The sequence below is a fragment of the Peromyscus leucopus genome, chromosome 6 (genome assembly GCF_004664715.2).
Source record: "Peromyscus leucopus breed LL Stock chromosome 6, UCI_PerLeu_2.1, whole genome shotgun sequence".
NCBI lineage: Eukaryota > Metazoa > Chordata > Mammalia > Rodentia > Cricetidae > Peromyscus > Peromyscus leucopus.
Genome location: NC_051068.1, coordinates 95,708,335 through 95,723,439, shown reverse-complemented (window position 1 = coordinate 95,723,439; position 15,105 = coordinate 95,708,335). Strand labels below are relative to the sequence as shown.

Below are 15,105 nucleotides of genomic sequence, written 5' to 3'. Positions count from 1 at the left end.
TGAAAGACATTATTGGTCTTATGAACATAGTCTAGAGGGTGTCCTATTAACTGAATAATCTAAAATTTTCATGTGACAAGAAAACATATAGTTAAAACACCTTTGCATGTTAGTGTGCTGGTAAAGTCTTTAAGTTAGAAGCAGGTATATTTAATAGCTAACATTTGCTGTGCACTTATGTATTAGATCCTTGCTGACTATTACATATACTGTTTCATTTAACTTCCACAACGTTCAGAGATAGATGCTACAGTAAACGTTCTGTCTGTCAGTTAAAGAGCTGCTCAACAGAAGAGCAGGAGCTGGAACCCAGGCCATCTGCCTTCAGAGCTTGTGTTACTAGACACTTTTCTGTCATTAATCTTCATTGCCTTTGTCAAGTCCTTTGAAAATGGATATCAATCTTATATTTTTATGATATGCTAAGAGATAATATGTAAAAAAGTTAAATTCTACCAAATATTTTGGAAAACACTCATTTTGTTTTTATTACCTTTTTACTAATATCTTGTTTTTAGTCAAGAGAATTTAGATGTCTTAGATACAGGGAACCTGGATGACCTTTTTGCTATAATTGCTTGTATACCAGTTATGTGTCAGGCTCTGCTGTACTCCTTTATTTCTTGTATATTTAATCTTTGCAGGAACTGTATGAGACAAGCAATACTGCTTATTTTACTGTGTAGAATTCAGGTTTTACAAAAATGGATTTTAGGTAATGGACTGATTTATTTCAATTCTTAGACTTGGCTGTCTGCCTTTCTCTACTAAAAGTAGAGTAAAAAGTAATTACAGCAAATATGCTCACTGCTTGACTTCCACTTTATCATGTCCCCCATTACTACAAGGTTCTTCCATTTAGTATGAGTGACCACACACATACCTGGTCTCCCATTCTTGGCAAGACGCCCTCACCACTATTTAGTACATCCTAGCTTTAAAGTCTAATTCTGTTTCCTTCCTAGGTTTCCGGTGGTTCTAAGTATTATAACCTCTTCCTCTTTCATGTCTCTGCCAAGTTCTCCCCGTAGTATCCCATGTTTCCTGTCTGACAAGATCCTTAACTGAGAACATTTTTTTTTTTTTTTTTTTTTGGTGGTCTGTGCCTGCTGTGGCTTTTTGTGTGAATCAATAGGAATTTCTTCTATGTAGTGTTGGGCTTCCCATTGTTTCTAGTCATTATGCAAGTCCATTTATGTACAGGGGCTAAAGGAGTCATTTACTATTTTACTGCTTTTAAAGTGTCAAAATATGCCTTTTTTTCATAGTGAGAACAATCTCATTCTGTTTTTCATTCAAATCTGTTTTTTTTTAGGTTTTATGGCAATTAGATATATTCCGAAGAAGTTTGAGAGTTCTGACTGGACATGTTTGTCAGGGAGATGCCTGTATATTTTGTGCATTGAAGGTAACTATTTAATAATTATTGCTGTTACTTCAAAATTTTAATTTTGATGGCTGCTTAGTTTGGTTGCGACTGAAGTTTATTGTCAAATGACTTACAGTTTTGAAGATGAATTTTAAAATATGACAGGATTTTGTCTTCTGATATTGTGTTAGACAATTAAAAATTAATGTTTTAAGTAATATGAAACTGTTGAGAATATTTTTCTTTGCGTTGTAGTTATGGTTCAATCGTTTTAATGAATGTGTTTTGGGCAGTTACTGAGTTCTAGGTGCTGCTCTCATTATTGGGTGGCACAGTGAGCATAACCTGGGTTAATTCAGTGAGCATAATTTGTAATAATCCATTTTCTCCCGCCCCCCTTGGGATGTGGAAGCAGGTAAATTTCAAATTCAAAGCCGCCCTGAGCTATGTAGTTAGATCCTGTTAACATAAACAACAACAACAAAACCCCATTCTTATGGACCCTATAAAGCCTTTTGTGGGGTAGGAAACAATGTGTACACCAGATGTAGAGTATGTTAGGTGATTAAAAAAGGACGTGAATGGCCAAGGAGGAAATGCTAACCAGAGAAAGAACTAGAAGCACATGTGACTTGAGACCTAGAAGAGGTGATGGAGTTCAGTAAAGGACCTTGTGGGGAAGAACCTTCTAGGCAGACATAGAAACAATTTCAAAATGTTCCGTGAACACCAAAGACATCTGGGCACCAGAAGCGTTGAGAGCGAGAGAGATGGGCCTCAGGGTTAGGGGAGTTCTGTGGCCCTGGCGGCGGGAAGGGTGGCTCAGTTTGTTGTGCAGGCAGGAGGACTTGAATTTGCATTGACCTATAACCCCAGCTGGGAGGTGGAGGTGGAGAGGGTGACTCTGGGTCACTTTCCATGTTGTTTTGAGGCAGGGCCTCTAGTTGAACATGGAGCTCTGTTTTGGGGAGTCAGACTAGCCAGCTTGCTCCAGGGACAACTGATCTCTGCCTTCTGCATACCGGGATGGCTTGCAGGCCCTCTGTGCCCACCCAGCTTTTTGTGTGGTTTCTGGGGGTTCAGACTTTCAGATTCCAGTCCCCCAAGCTGGTGCTTTGCCTTCTCAGCCATCTCCTCAGTTCCTGAATAATTAACTTTGTATGGAATTTCCAGACCAGCTGTTCTGTATTCATTTCTGGGGATGGTTATACTGTTTTGAATGTCTCTCTGTTGTGAAATTATTAGTGTTTGTAAAGTTGTTGGCATTACACCTACTGATGTACTTTTGATTTCTAGACAATATTTGCACAGTTTCAACACAGTCGCGAAAAAGCCCTTCCCTCAGATAACATAAGGCATGCTCTTGCAGAAAGCTTCAAAGATGAGCAGAGATTTCAGCTTGGCCTCATGGATGATGCTGCCGAGTGCTTTGTAAGTATCGCTGACAAACGTTAAGAGGTTAGAGAAATAGTTTTAATTCCTGATATGATGCAAATTTGAAGACAAATAAAAACTTATACCGCGAAAAATGTCACAACGGGTTAGTGCCTCTATATATGTTGTTCATCCTTCACAATTGAATTTAAATCATTCTGTGTTTTATGTTGTATATTGAGTTTTGACTATACTGATTTTTACTGCATGTTAGTTTATAAAAATATACATATAATTCTTTTATATTACATATAATTTATATATCAACCACCCGACTTTGTGTCCTGTTTTGTTTTTAATCTTTCAAGACCAATTTGTGCTGCCCAGTTATTTTGGGGTGTGTAGTTCCACTGGAGGGCGGTTGACTTACAGTTACCACAGTCTCGGAGGAAACTGTCTCTCCCTCTCCCAGCAGCTGACAGTTGTGAAGAGCTCCATGGCTAAGGGTGGAATGCTGTGCATATCTCCCCTCTCCATTGCTGAGATTTGATCTGGCTTCAGTTTGCTCAGATTTTGTGTATTCTATCAGAATCTCTGAGTGCAGAAGTGCAGCTGCTCTGCTGTGTCCAAAAGACAGTGTTTCCTTGTAGCGGTGGCTCTTACAGCCTTGACACCTTCCTTATCAATGATCCATGTGCCTTAGGACTGAGCTTTTTGTAGTCTCTTACTCTCTGTACTTTGGCCAGTTGTGTATTTCTGTCTCTACTGTAGAATAAATAGTATTAAGTTCTCCCCTATAGCCTGTGACCTCTCTAGCCATTGGTTCTCACCCTGATAGTGGTGCCAGGTATGGTTTTATCTTGTGAGCAGGTCTTAAGTCCAATCAAAAAGTGGTTGGTTGCTCCCTTAAGTCTTATCCCTGTTGCACCAGTGGACATGTCTTGCTAGGCCAGTCACTAGTGTACCTTACAGGACTTCCAGCTGGCTCTAAGGGTTACTGACTCTTCTCTCAGTTCGCTTGCCTAGCACCTACCAGCACTGAAAGCTAGCTTACCGGCAGGGATGAAGCTGTCAGGTTCGTACCATTTTGGTTTGGTCATATTTTATGACTCACATATATGATGTGAGAAAAATGTAATGTTTGTCTTATTGCCTCTGGATGATTATCTCACTCAGAATGAGTATTTCTAGTTCATTCATTTACCTCCTACTTTCATTTTTCTAAATAGCTCAATAATATTGCATTGTTAAATGATCACATTTTCAATACCCTTCATCAGTTGATGTACATCTAGGCTGTTTCCATTTTCTGCCTATCATGAGTAGAGCAGCAGTGAACATGGTGGGGCAGGTATCCCTAGAGTAGGATATGAAGACATTTGGGTAGCTATACCCATAAGTGGTATTGCTGGATTGTAGTTCTATTTTTGGCATTGAGGAATCCTCACACTGATTTGCCTTTTGTGTATCAGTTTGCACTTCCAACAGTGAATAGGTGTTCCTCTTTTACCACATCCAGGGCAGCATTTATCTATTTATTTATTTTTGCCTTTCTGACTAGGGAGAGGTGAAATCACAAAGTCATTTTTAATCTGTATTTCCCTGGTAGCTTAGGAACATTGAACATTTTAAAAAAGTGTTTCTTAGCCATTTGTTTTTTGTCTTTTGAGAACTGTTTAGTTCTGTGCCCATTTTTAAGTTGGGTTGTTTGCTTTCTTGATTTGAGTTCTTTATATATTCTAGATACTAGCTCTTTGTCACATATATCGCTAGCAAAGATTTTCCCCCATTCTGTAGGCTGCCTCTTTATTCAAGTGAAGGTGCCCTTTGCTGTACAGAAACATTTTAGTTTCATGAGGTCTATTTGCTAATTGTTCGTCTTACTGCCTGTGATATTGATGATCTGTTTATAGTCTTTTACTGTGCTGATGAGTTCAAGTGTATTTCCTACCTAGCAGCAGACCTTCGGTACAGTTAGAGGATGCTCCCTGTCTTCAGGAGTCTAGGGAAGGTGCTCAGGGCTTTTCTTCAGTTAGTGGGTGCTGGTGGGATTGGTGATAGTTGTCTGGGACCCCTTTGTGAAGAGGAAGGCAAAGAGTGGAGGACTGGCAGGCAAGTGCTGGATAGATGGTCCTCCGGCAAGCTTCAGGGGTGGGTGGCATTGCTGGTTTGAATCTAGTACCCTTCCCTGGAGAGACGATGGTCCTCAGGTAGTAGGGATGAGTGGGGTTGGCTACAGGAACCGGGTGTCTGCCTAGAGAAGGGACCACGTGTCTACAGTGGAGATAGGTAAAGCTGGCCAAAGTAGGTGGAGTTGAGTTTAGTGGGGGAATCTAGTCTGTCTGACTAGGCATGGGTCAGGAGATCTCAGAGTGGGTAGGTAAGACTAGTACAAGTTGGGGCTCCCTGCCTGAAGAGGAGGAGTGCAGCAAGGGGTGCAGCAAGTGAAAAAGATTTATTCTTTAAAAATTTGCCATATCCTGATCCATGATATAAATTTGAAATTTCATAGATTTGTTGCAAGGGACATTGCAACAATTGCTTGAATTATGATATAAGTAAAGCCATTGGTTCACTTAAGTTATATAGACTAGTTGGTCCACGCAGGAATATAAAAAGGTAATCAGGTTAGGAACATAGCCGAGTTGGTTTGCCTGACAAGCTTGAGGACCTGAGTTTGATTCTCAGTTCTATGTAAAATTGCGTACCAGGCTTACACACGCTTGCAGTCCCAGAGCTAAGGAGGCAGAGACAGGAGAATCCCTGGGCTCATTGGCTAGCACCTTAGCTTCATGGGTAAGCCCCAGGCCAGTGAGAAACATTGGCTCAAAGGATGGTGTGGGTGTTCCTAAGGATGACACTTGAAGTTATCGTCTGGCCTGTACACACATGTGTGGACGGACACACACACACACACACACACACACACACACACACACACAGATGCGCACTCGAATATATACACTTTTTTTTAAGTTAATCTGATTTTACTTACTATGAGAATGCTCAGAATGTAGTGAATGTTTCTGATACTGAATTCTATATATTAACCACTGTGATTGGGATTTAAAATAAGGCTTTAAGTGTTTTTTTTTTAATTTTTTTAAGCTAGTATTATAGGAGATAAATACTTAACATTTGAAGTGATTATAGAGGAAAATTGAAAGCTAGCATTGATGACATTCCTGCATTTACACATGGAAAAATGTTCAGTTAAAAGTAGTTACATATTAAAGTGGTTGCTGCAAGATCAGCAACTTAATCATTTGTGTTTTGTAATTTTTTAATTAGGAAAACATATTGGAGAGGATTCATTTTCACCTGGTGCCAAGCAGGGATACAGACATGTGCACCTCTAAGTCTTGTGTCACTCACCAGAAGTTTGCCATGACCCTGTATGAACAGGTGAGATGTCTTCCTTTTCCGAGTAGACACTAGACTTCTGTCTCGGGACTGATGAAGTAAGCGTGTGTTTTTGTCTGTAGTGTGTGTGCCGCAGCTGTGGAGCGTCCTCAGATCCTCTGCCCTTTACAGAGTTCGTGCGGTACATCTCTACAACAGCCCTGTGGTAAGACCTCCCAGAGCATGTTTAACAGAGTCTAAGAGCGCATTTAAATGGAGTGACGTTTATTCCATAAAATTAGAACACTGTGGGTTTCCCCTTCTGATGCTACCAAATGTGCTTTCCCAAGAGAGCCTAAGAGCTGGCTTTCTCAGCTGGAGGCCTAGAGTCTAGCTCAATCTAGGTTACCTGAAGTGCTTGGCTAAAGTTTCAAATTTCAGTTTGGAGTGTTTGCACATATATAATATAGTATCTTGGGGGTGGAGCTCAAGTCTAAAGATGAAATTCATTGACTCTTAGATGGTCTTATAATAAAAAAAACCCAGAGCCAGGTATTGGGATGAATGCTGAGAGATCAGAGAAGCAGAGCAGCCACAGCCAACCTCACCTCAGCAACTCCTCAGCCGATCCTGTTTCCTCAGACTGAAAGCCTCTCAGTCTTCATCTGAAAGGAGCTCAGCTAAACTGCTTTAGTTCCGATTTCCTCATGCCTTATATACCTTTCTCTGCCCAGACATCACTTCCCAGGATTAAAGGCATGTGTGCTTCCCAGTGCTGGGATTAAAGGCGTGTGCCACCACTGCCTGGCTCTGTTTCCACTGTGGCCTTGAACTCACAAAGATCCAAAAGGATCTCTGCCTCCGAGTGATAGGATTAAGGGTGTGTGCCATCACTGCCTGACCTCTATGTCTAATCTAGTGGCTGGCTCTGTCCTCCAATCCCGAGGCAAGTTTATTAGGGTACATAATATATCACTACAATTCATTTGTTTAATATGTACCTTATATACATAATCTGATGGTAATTTTATATAGTATTTATAGAAAGCCTGCATCTTAAGCGTGACCCATTATGTAAACTTAGGTTTAGAATTTACCATTTATGACATGATTTCAGCACTCAAAAAATTTCAGATTTTGAAGCATTTCACACTAAGTGCATCATTTAATAAAATGTACAGAATTTGTATCTTTTATATTTATAGAAGGTTTTTGGAACTGTGAAAATGAGCTTGAAATGAGACACTCATTGGTAAATGAGCTGCACATGATATCTTCATCTTTATGAAGATGTGTATTGGCCATGTTTCCCACCACCTTCATTGTCTCCTTTATGGTGGTTAAAGCTAGGATAAAGTAAAAAGAAAGGAAAACATGCACATAATCCTTATGTAGGTCCTTGTATTTGAGACCTCAACCGTCACCTTATAATTATGCCATACTTACTGCCTGCCTGTCTGCCAGCACCTTTTCCCTCCTTCTCTGTAAAACAGCTAGATAAGATGCAAAATCTATCCTAGACTTTATGTAACATCAGTCAATCAGAGTTACTTGGAAGTCCTTTATCAATGTAAGGAGCTTAATTTGCTAACTCTGTCTGGTAGTAAGATGTATTAAGATTGAAACCTACATCTATCTGACTGCAGAATGGTTACTCTGATACGGTCAGGTCTGTAAATCCTCCGTGTGCAGTTGGAATGCTTATCAGACTGAGTGCGGTCTAGTATACTTGTACAGTGTGTTAGGGGAGGACTTTTGGTTACTGAAGACTGTGGAACTCTGAAGCATATACAAGGTAGTTATTTTACCATCGAGTAGAACTAGAGCGTCTAGGATGGAAAGTAGTGATGGTATTTGACCTTTAACAGTTCCCTTTGAAAATGCTTGAAGGTATCACATGTTTTAAGGTGTCACATGCCTTGATGTTCTCAAAGGTGAGGGGTAGTTACCCAGTAATGCAGAAAAATGCCTGTCCCAGCTCTAACAAAGCATTAGTATTCAGGGTAGAAGCGAAAGGCACAAGTGTAGCGCTTCAGACTTAGCGGGTGGAGCCAGCATCTCCTAGCTGAACTCGTTTGCTTTGCCTCTGGGAACTTTGGGCCAAAGAAAGAAACTTTTCTTCAATTTTGTGCTTGTTAGGGTGGAATTTAAATTCAAATTCCTATTTATTAATTAGTAGACTAAACAAAATATTTGTATTAGAACTATTTCCACGTAAAACCTTTTATCCTCATCTAGGAAGTCCTAAACAAAAGCATGGCTGGACGTGTTGACACTTACCTGTAATCCAAGTGTTTGGGAGGCTTGGTGGGGAGAGTGTCAGTCAGTGAGGCCAGCCTGGCCTAGAGAGGATGCCATCCTGAGAAGTAAATGAATAAGTAATTAAAGAGATAGTCCCATAGGAGCCTATATTTTTGTCTTAACATTTCATATACCTTCCAAATTTAGAAATTTTTTTCACTGTCTGGTTAAGTTTTTAGACAGAAAAGTAATGCTTACCTATCAGTATATATTAATACCTATTTTTTCACATATAATTCATATATCTGTTTAAAGTTCATAGGGCAGGCTAGATTACAACTCCTATTTTCTATTTTTCTTTTCTTTCTTTTTTTTCCGTTTTGTAGCAATGAAGTTGAAAGAATGATGGAAAGGCACGAACGCTGTAAACCAGAGATGTTTGCGGAATTGCTGCAAGCAGCAAATACGGCCGACGACTATCGGAAGTGCCCCGTAAGTGTAGCTGGAGAATATTGGTGTACTTCTACGTTTGTCAACTTGAAAATAGGCATCCAGAAATTACTGTGTAAATGCTAATCGTACATGGGTAAAACTTTTATTTAATGATACTGGAGATAGCTGTACATCACATGAGCTGTTCATCTTAGTGCTGTTCCTTTAAAATCTCTTTAACTGTGTCCACGTCTGTAGTCCCAGCTTCTTGGGAGATTGAGGCAAGATCACTTGTGGTCACAGGTTTGGGACCATCCTGGGCAATGTAGGAGAACCACCATAAAGACAAAGCAAAGACTTCTTAGCTTTGTTAATTCTTTAACAATTATTTTAGATGTATGTTTTGTCTGCATGTATGTGTATTACCACATATGCACCTGGTGCCCACTGAGGTCCAAAGAGGGCAGTGGATCCTTGGGGACTGGAGTTACAGATGGTTGTGAACCACCATATGGGTGTGAAGAGTTGAACCCAGGTCCTCTGTAAGAACAACAAGTGCTTCTTAATGACTGATCTAACTCTCCAGCACCCCCACCCCCAATGTTCGTTTGTTTGTTTTGAGACAGAGTGGCTGGCTTGGACCTTCCTAAGTAGACCAGGCTGCCTCAAACTCACAGAGATCTGCCTACCTCTCTTTGTTAAAAATTTAAAATAGTATGTGTTGATTTCTTTGAAATCAACAAACTTCTTTCAAAGTTTTGAAATTTATCACCTGACTACAGAGGAGTCACTTTTGCTGTTGTTACTTTGAGTAAATGTGACAAATGATTTTTTTCTTGCATAATATTGTTAATGACTTCAGTGTTTTTAGACAGAGCATAATCCCATCGTGGGGCCTGGCTCAGCCTCCCAAACACCACATCTAGCTGCTAACAACCTTGAGGGTTTTCTTCCTGCTTTTTGTTGTTAGGATGAATATTTGTTTTAACACATCTAAAAATACAAAATGGGTTAAAATTAAGTTCCTGCTTAATCAGTAAAGACAAATAGCTGGTTACAGATCAATTTCTAGTAAACTGAAAAAACAAATTTCAGATCCACTTTGATTTTCATTATATAATATAAGCTAAATATAGTAATTGGTAATTTAAAAACTTGCCCTTTGTATTTGTTTTTCTCTAGAGTAACTGTGGCCAAAAAATAAAAATTCGCCGTGTTTTAATGAACTGCCCAGAGATTGTTACAATTGGATTAGTCTGGGATTCTGAGCACTCTGACTTAACAGAAGATGTTGTTCGAAGTCTAGCCACACATCTCTACCTTCCTGGGGTATCACAACTCTTTTCATTCCTTTCCCTGTTTCTTTTAAATTCCTTTCAAATGTTTCATATATCATGATGTACTTAGTTTTCTTCATAGAACCTAAATCTTTTAAAGGAAATAATGATATCCATGTGTTCTGATGAAGATAATTCTAGTCAGACTAAGTGTAATACCTTTTTCCATAGACTAGAAATAACTTTCAATTACGGACTAAACCATCTCATGCTCTTTCTCCCTGGCATGTCACTGGACATGGATGTGATAAACACTAATCTAGGATGGACTTAAGGCTTAAAACTAATCTATGTATTGATCTCCCTGATATGTGCTTGCTTTTTAAAATTGATTGCTACTTTCTAAATTTACTTTGAGTTTGTTATGGCTTCAATTAAAATTTTAAATAATTAAACTTTAGGTAATACTTTAATGTTTCTTCAAATGTGTTATCTAATCATGAATGTGTAATTCATCTCACATCTGGGTATAGGTAAAGTGTCATTTGTGTTTTCATAGAGAAACTTACTGCACTAATGCATGGTGAGATCAACTTGTGGGACTTTAAGGTTCTGTGAACTAACTAAAAGTACTCTGTTCACAGTTCAGTATCAGTGCTACCTTCAGTAATAATGCTGGATTTAGGCCAATCTATATGTGAAATATTTTCATAGTAATTCAAATATGTGATTCATTATTTCCCTGTTTAAAGAGACAATAGTAAATATACATTAATATTTTTAAATAGCTTTTTTATAGGGTTACTGATGAAAATGCCACAGACAGTGAACTTCACCTTGTTGGTATGATCTGTTACACCAGCAGACACTATTGTGCCTTTGCTTTTCATACCAAGAGCTCCAAGTGGGTGTTTTTTGACGATGCACATGTGAAGGAGGTAAGACCTTCGCTAACTGCGATAATCATTGTAACTTTTTACACTGTAGAAATACATAATGACAATTATAAGATATTAGTATAATTATTAGAATAATGAATGTAAAGATAAGCTACTGTTACAATTTTTTAAATTTTAATTTATTTTGCATCTTAAGTTTTAATCTAGTCCATTTCTAGAATAATATGTTTTGGGGTAGGGACAGATTGAGGCACTGTTTTTAAAATTTGGTGTATATGATAAGGAGTTATATATATGTTGTATCTTTTGATAAATTATTTGCTTTTTTGAGACAGTATCTTACACTGCAACCCAATCAAACCTAGAATTTATTATTTAGCCCAATCTAGCCTTAAACTCACAGCAATCTCCTGTCTCAGCCTAAGTGTTGGAATTATAGGTGTAACATATCACATCTGGCATTTTAGAAATTACTTTGTTTATTGTTATGTGTATATGCATGTGTGTATGCTGCAGTATGCATGTGTGTATGTGTGTACCTGCATGTATGCTTGTGTGTGCACATGCCACAGGGGAGGGAGGTCAGGTCAGTTTCCATGAACTAGTGCCCTCCTCCTACCATGAGGGTTCCTTGATGGAAACTCAGGTTGTCAGTTTGGCACAGGTGTTTTTACCCACTGGTCTATCTGCTGACTCAGTGCTAGCTTTTGTATAAACACTCAGCTGGACTCTAGAATTCTTCACTAATTAGTAGAGGGCCAGGTATCTGAAAATTTTAAAATGTTCTACAAGAGATTTAGACCTGACAGAGTTGAAGACTTGTAGCTGAAAGTTTTTCTGTATCCTGCCTGGCCTGCGGTCAGGACAAATCTCTCTCACCCATTGGTCCCATGGCCACTCGGACCCAAACAAACACACACAGGGTGATATTGTTTTTAAACTATGGCCATGGCAGGCTTCTTGTTATCTAGTTCTTATATGTTAAATTAACCCAAATTTATAAATCTATACTTTTCCATGTGACTTGTGGCTTACTGGTACTTTACATCTTGTTTCTCATGGCGGCAGCTGGCAGCTGTCTCCTCAGCTCTCTTTTCTTCTCCCCTACCTCTCCAGTTAGAATGTCCCACCTAACCTTATTCTGCCTCACCATTGACCAAACAGCTTTATTTATCAACCAGTCAGAGCAACATATTTTCACAGCATACAGAAAGACATTCCCCCATCACTTCCCCTCTTCTTTCTAAACAAAAGGAAGGTTTTAACTTTAACCTAGTAAAATTACATATATCAAGCAAGAATTATAGTTATATCTAATCTATTTGTATTTGGCAAAATTAAAGAAGATATCCTATCTATCCTATATTTGTGAGTCTAAGGTTTCATATCTACATTATCTCTTATCATAACCAAGGAAAACCATAATTATAACTATCTAGTCTTCAACTACATCAAAGACCTCAAAAGGATACAATATTATCTAAGTAAACAGGAAGAACATTGTAAGCAAAAATCTAGAATAACAGAGATAGCTGGCTACCTGGACAGTTACCCAAAGTTTTTCTGCAATGTTGGGGCATCCATTCTTTAGCCTACAGGCCTAGTCTCTCAGTCACTTCTCTCTGTGTCCTGTAGAATGTCTGGGAATTTCTTCTGTGAAGCAGGAACCTAAAGGACCATCTCGCCTTGCAAATTTTAGTGGTCACCTTCCTATGGGTCCTGCATGTCCAGTTGATACAACATTTTGTCAAGCAGTTCAGGCAAGAACAGCTTCTTGCCCAAATGGCTATTTTTGCCAAGAAGAAGATAAACGCTATATGGAGTGTCTTTGATGCCCATCTTTCTCTCTGAAGTAAATCGGTGCCGCCAGGAGCAGATGTGTATCACTGTCCAGAAAGTTTAAGTTTTTAAAACATTTTAAATGCCATATTCTGTAGGTCTTTGAAGTGTTTGAAGATTATCTACCTAATTGAGATATATCTATGTATATCTAGAAAACTTAATTAACACGACTATAAGTTTGACTATCATAGAAGACTAATTATTAATCTGTATTTCTTAATTATCCACTACAATTTCAAATGAGCTGCACAAACATAATACCTTAAACAAGAGTAGAAATATACATACAGTATAACAAAATTAACTTTAAATTTGGATCAACAAACTAAAATCTGTACCAATGTAAAACAAGTTGCTTTTTAAGAGTAGTTCAACAATCCATCCTTTTATCCTATCATATCCTACTTTTTTCTTTAGAAAGATAATGACTATGACCAATAACAGTTTGTAACCAACAACCCAAACAAAGACAAACATCCATAATCCATTTTTTGGGACTGTAGGCCTAGTGTTCTAGGCTACTTCCTGCTAATAGAGGCCGGTGGTAGTCTTATGGGGATCCTGAGAAAATTCGAGATAATGGTCAAGTCCTGGGAAGAACTGCTATAACCTTTGTTGATAGGTACCATCTGTTAAGGTTCAGGACGTCTGGGTTGATCAAATCTCATCCATCTTAACCTGGAACAAATCCATAACCTCTTGCTTCCTGTGGAAACAGAAGCAGAGCCTCCTTTCCAAAGCAACATATCCTTAGATCCAAATTTTGAAGTCAAGATAACTTTAAAATATACATATTGGTTTAACTTAGTAGCTTTTACAATCAAATGTCTGTCTACAGTTAAAAACCCCAAAGACGCCGGGCGGTGGTGGCGCACGCCTTTAATCCCAGCACTCGGGAGGCAGAGCCAGGCGGATCTCTGTGAGTTCGAGGCCAGCCTGGGCTACCGAGTGAGCTCCAGGAAAGGCGCAAAGCTACACAGAGAAACCCTGTCTCAGGAAAACAACAACAACAACAACAAAAAAAAACCCAAAGACAACATAATCTAGACTCTCTGTGTGATTTCCATCTTTACGTGACTTATTTTTTACATTACCTTTATTGTCTCTTTAAAGCCTTTATTATTTAAAACTATTTCTTTATATAACTGTCTATATTCATTTACTTCTCTCTGACAAGCCTAGGTACATTTTTACACACACTGTAAACTGTTTAGGGTTTATCCTATCTGAATCTGTCTTATTGTGAATCTGTTGCTTTAAACTTCAGTGGCTAGTACTGAAACAGAGGCCTTGGCTGCTGACTCCACCCACTTCAGCTTCCCAATATGGTGGTGGTACATTTACCCAGCTCTGAGAGCCATGAGCACCACCAGCTCTTGGAAGCCGTGGGTCTATGGCTCCATCAAAGCAGCATGTAGCCCAGAAACCTTTTTTTTTTTTTTTTTTTGGTCTATACTAGCAAAAGCTAAATCCACCGTGCAGCATACTGCATGGCTTGCAGAAACCTCTGGGTAACTCGGTAGGAATCTGCCACACTGTAGCTCCAGCCCTCATGCCGCAAACCCATCACAGCCAGGGGACACATCATTGTCCCTAGACCCGACATGAGTGACATGAACTATGAAGGTGACATGAACTATTAGCTACATTTATAATCTCTTTTTAAGCTCTCTCAAGTTTTAGGTGGAAATTCTTGCCACCACATGTGGGCGCCAAGATTTCCTGTGTCCCAGCCTGCCGGTGGTGGAATAAATCTCTCCCACTTGTGTCCACCAAGTAAACACACAGAGGCGTATATTAATTATAACTACATGACCATGGCTTAAGCCTTTTTCTAGATAGCCCTTATATCGTAAATTAGCCCATAACTATTAATGTATGTATTGCCACATGTTCTGTGGCTTTACCTGCTCCTTGGGCAGCTCGCTGGTGTCTCTCCTGCCTTCTTCCTGTCTGTCTCTCCCTTTGAATTTCCTGCCTGCCTCTAAGCTGCCTTGCCATAGACAAAACTTATTAATCTACTCCCATAAATTTGATGGAAAAATTTTGGTATTTGTAAAAATCACTTTTTTTTTTAATACCTACTGCTCTTTTATACAAAATTATGAAGAAATTCCATCTTGATATTTTGGAGTTCAGACTGACTACCAGAATAACTCAAATTGTCAAAAATTGGAGGATATCAGGTATTAACCATCTGGGTTTTTTTTCTTTTTTTCAGATGGGTTCATGCCAAGTAAGGAGGTAAACAGAAGTCATGGAAAAGCTCAGGGTTCCAGTTATTAGAAACCCTGGGAGTTTTGTTTGCTTGTTTAATTTATAAACATTA

At 38.9% G+C, this 15,105-nt stretch overlaps 1 protein-coding gene across 4 annotated transcripts in view; it reads left to right on the top strand.

The window, feature by feature from the left end:
- Positions 1-15,105, top strand: part of Usp53 (ubiquitin specific peptidase 53) — a 62,605-nt gene that overhangs the window by 21,090 nt on the left and 26,410 nt on the right. For 3 of the 4 annotated variants that reach the window (XM_028881463.2, XM_028881461.2, XM_028881462.2), the window contains exons 3-9: positions 1,316-1,408; positions 2,666-2,800; positions 6,035-6,148; positions 6,229-6,311; positions 8,713-8,818; positions 9,941-10,087; positions 10,824-10,973. In XM_028881463.2, the coding sequence (XP_028737296.1) occupies positions 1,316-1,408; positions 2,666-2,800; positions 6,035-6,148; positions 6,229-6,311; positions 8,713-8,818; positions 9,941-10,087; positions 10,824-10,973 (828 nt within the window). The remainder of the gene's footprint in view (positions 1-1,315; positions 1,409-2,665; positions 2,801-6,034; positions 6,149-6,228; positions 6,312-8,712; positions 8,819-9,940; positions 10,088-10,823; positions 10,974-15,105) is intronic. The other variant, XM_028881464.2, reaches the window with a different exon arrangement.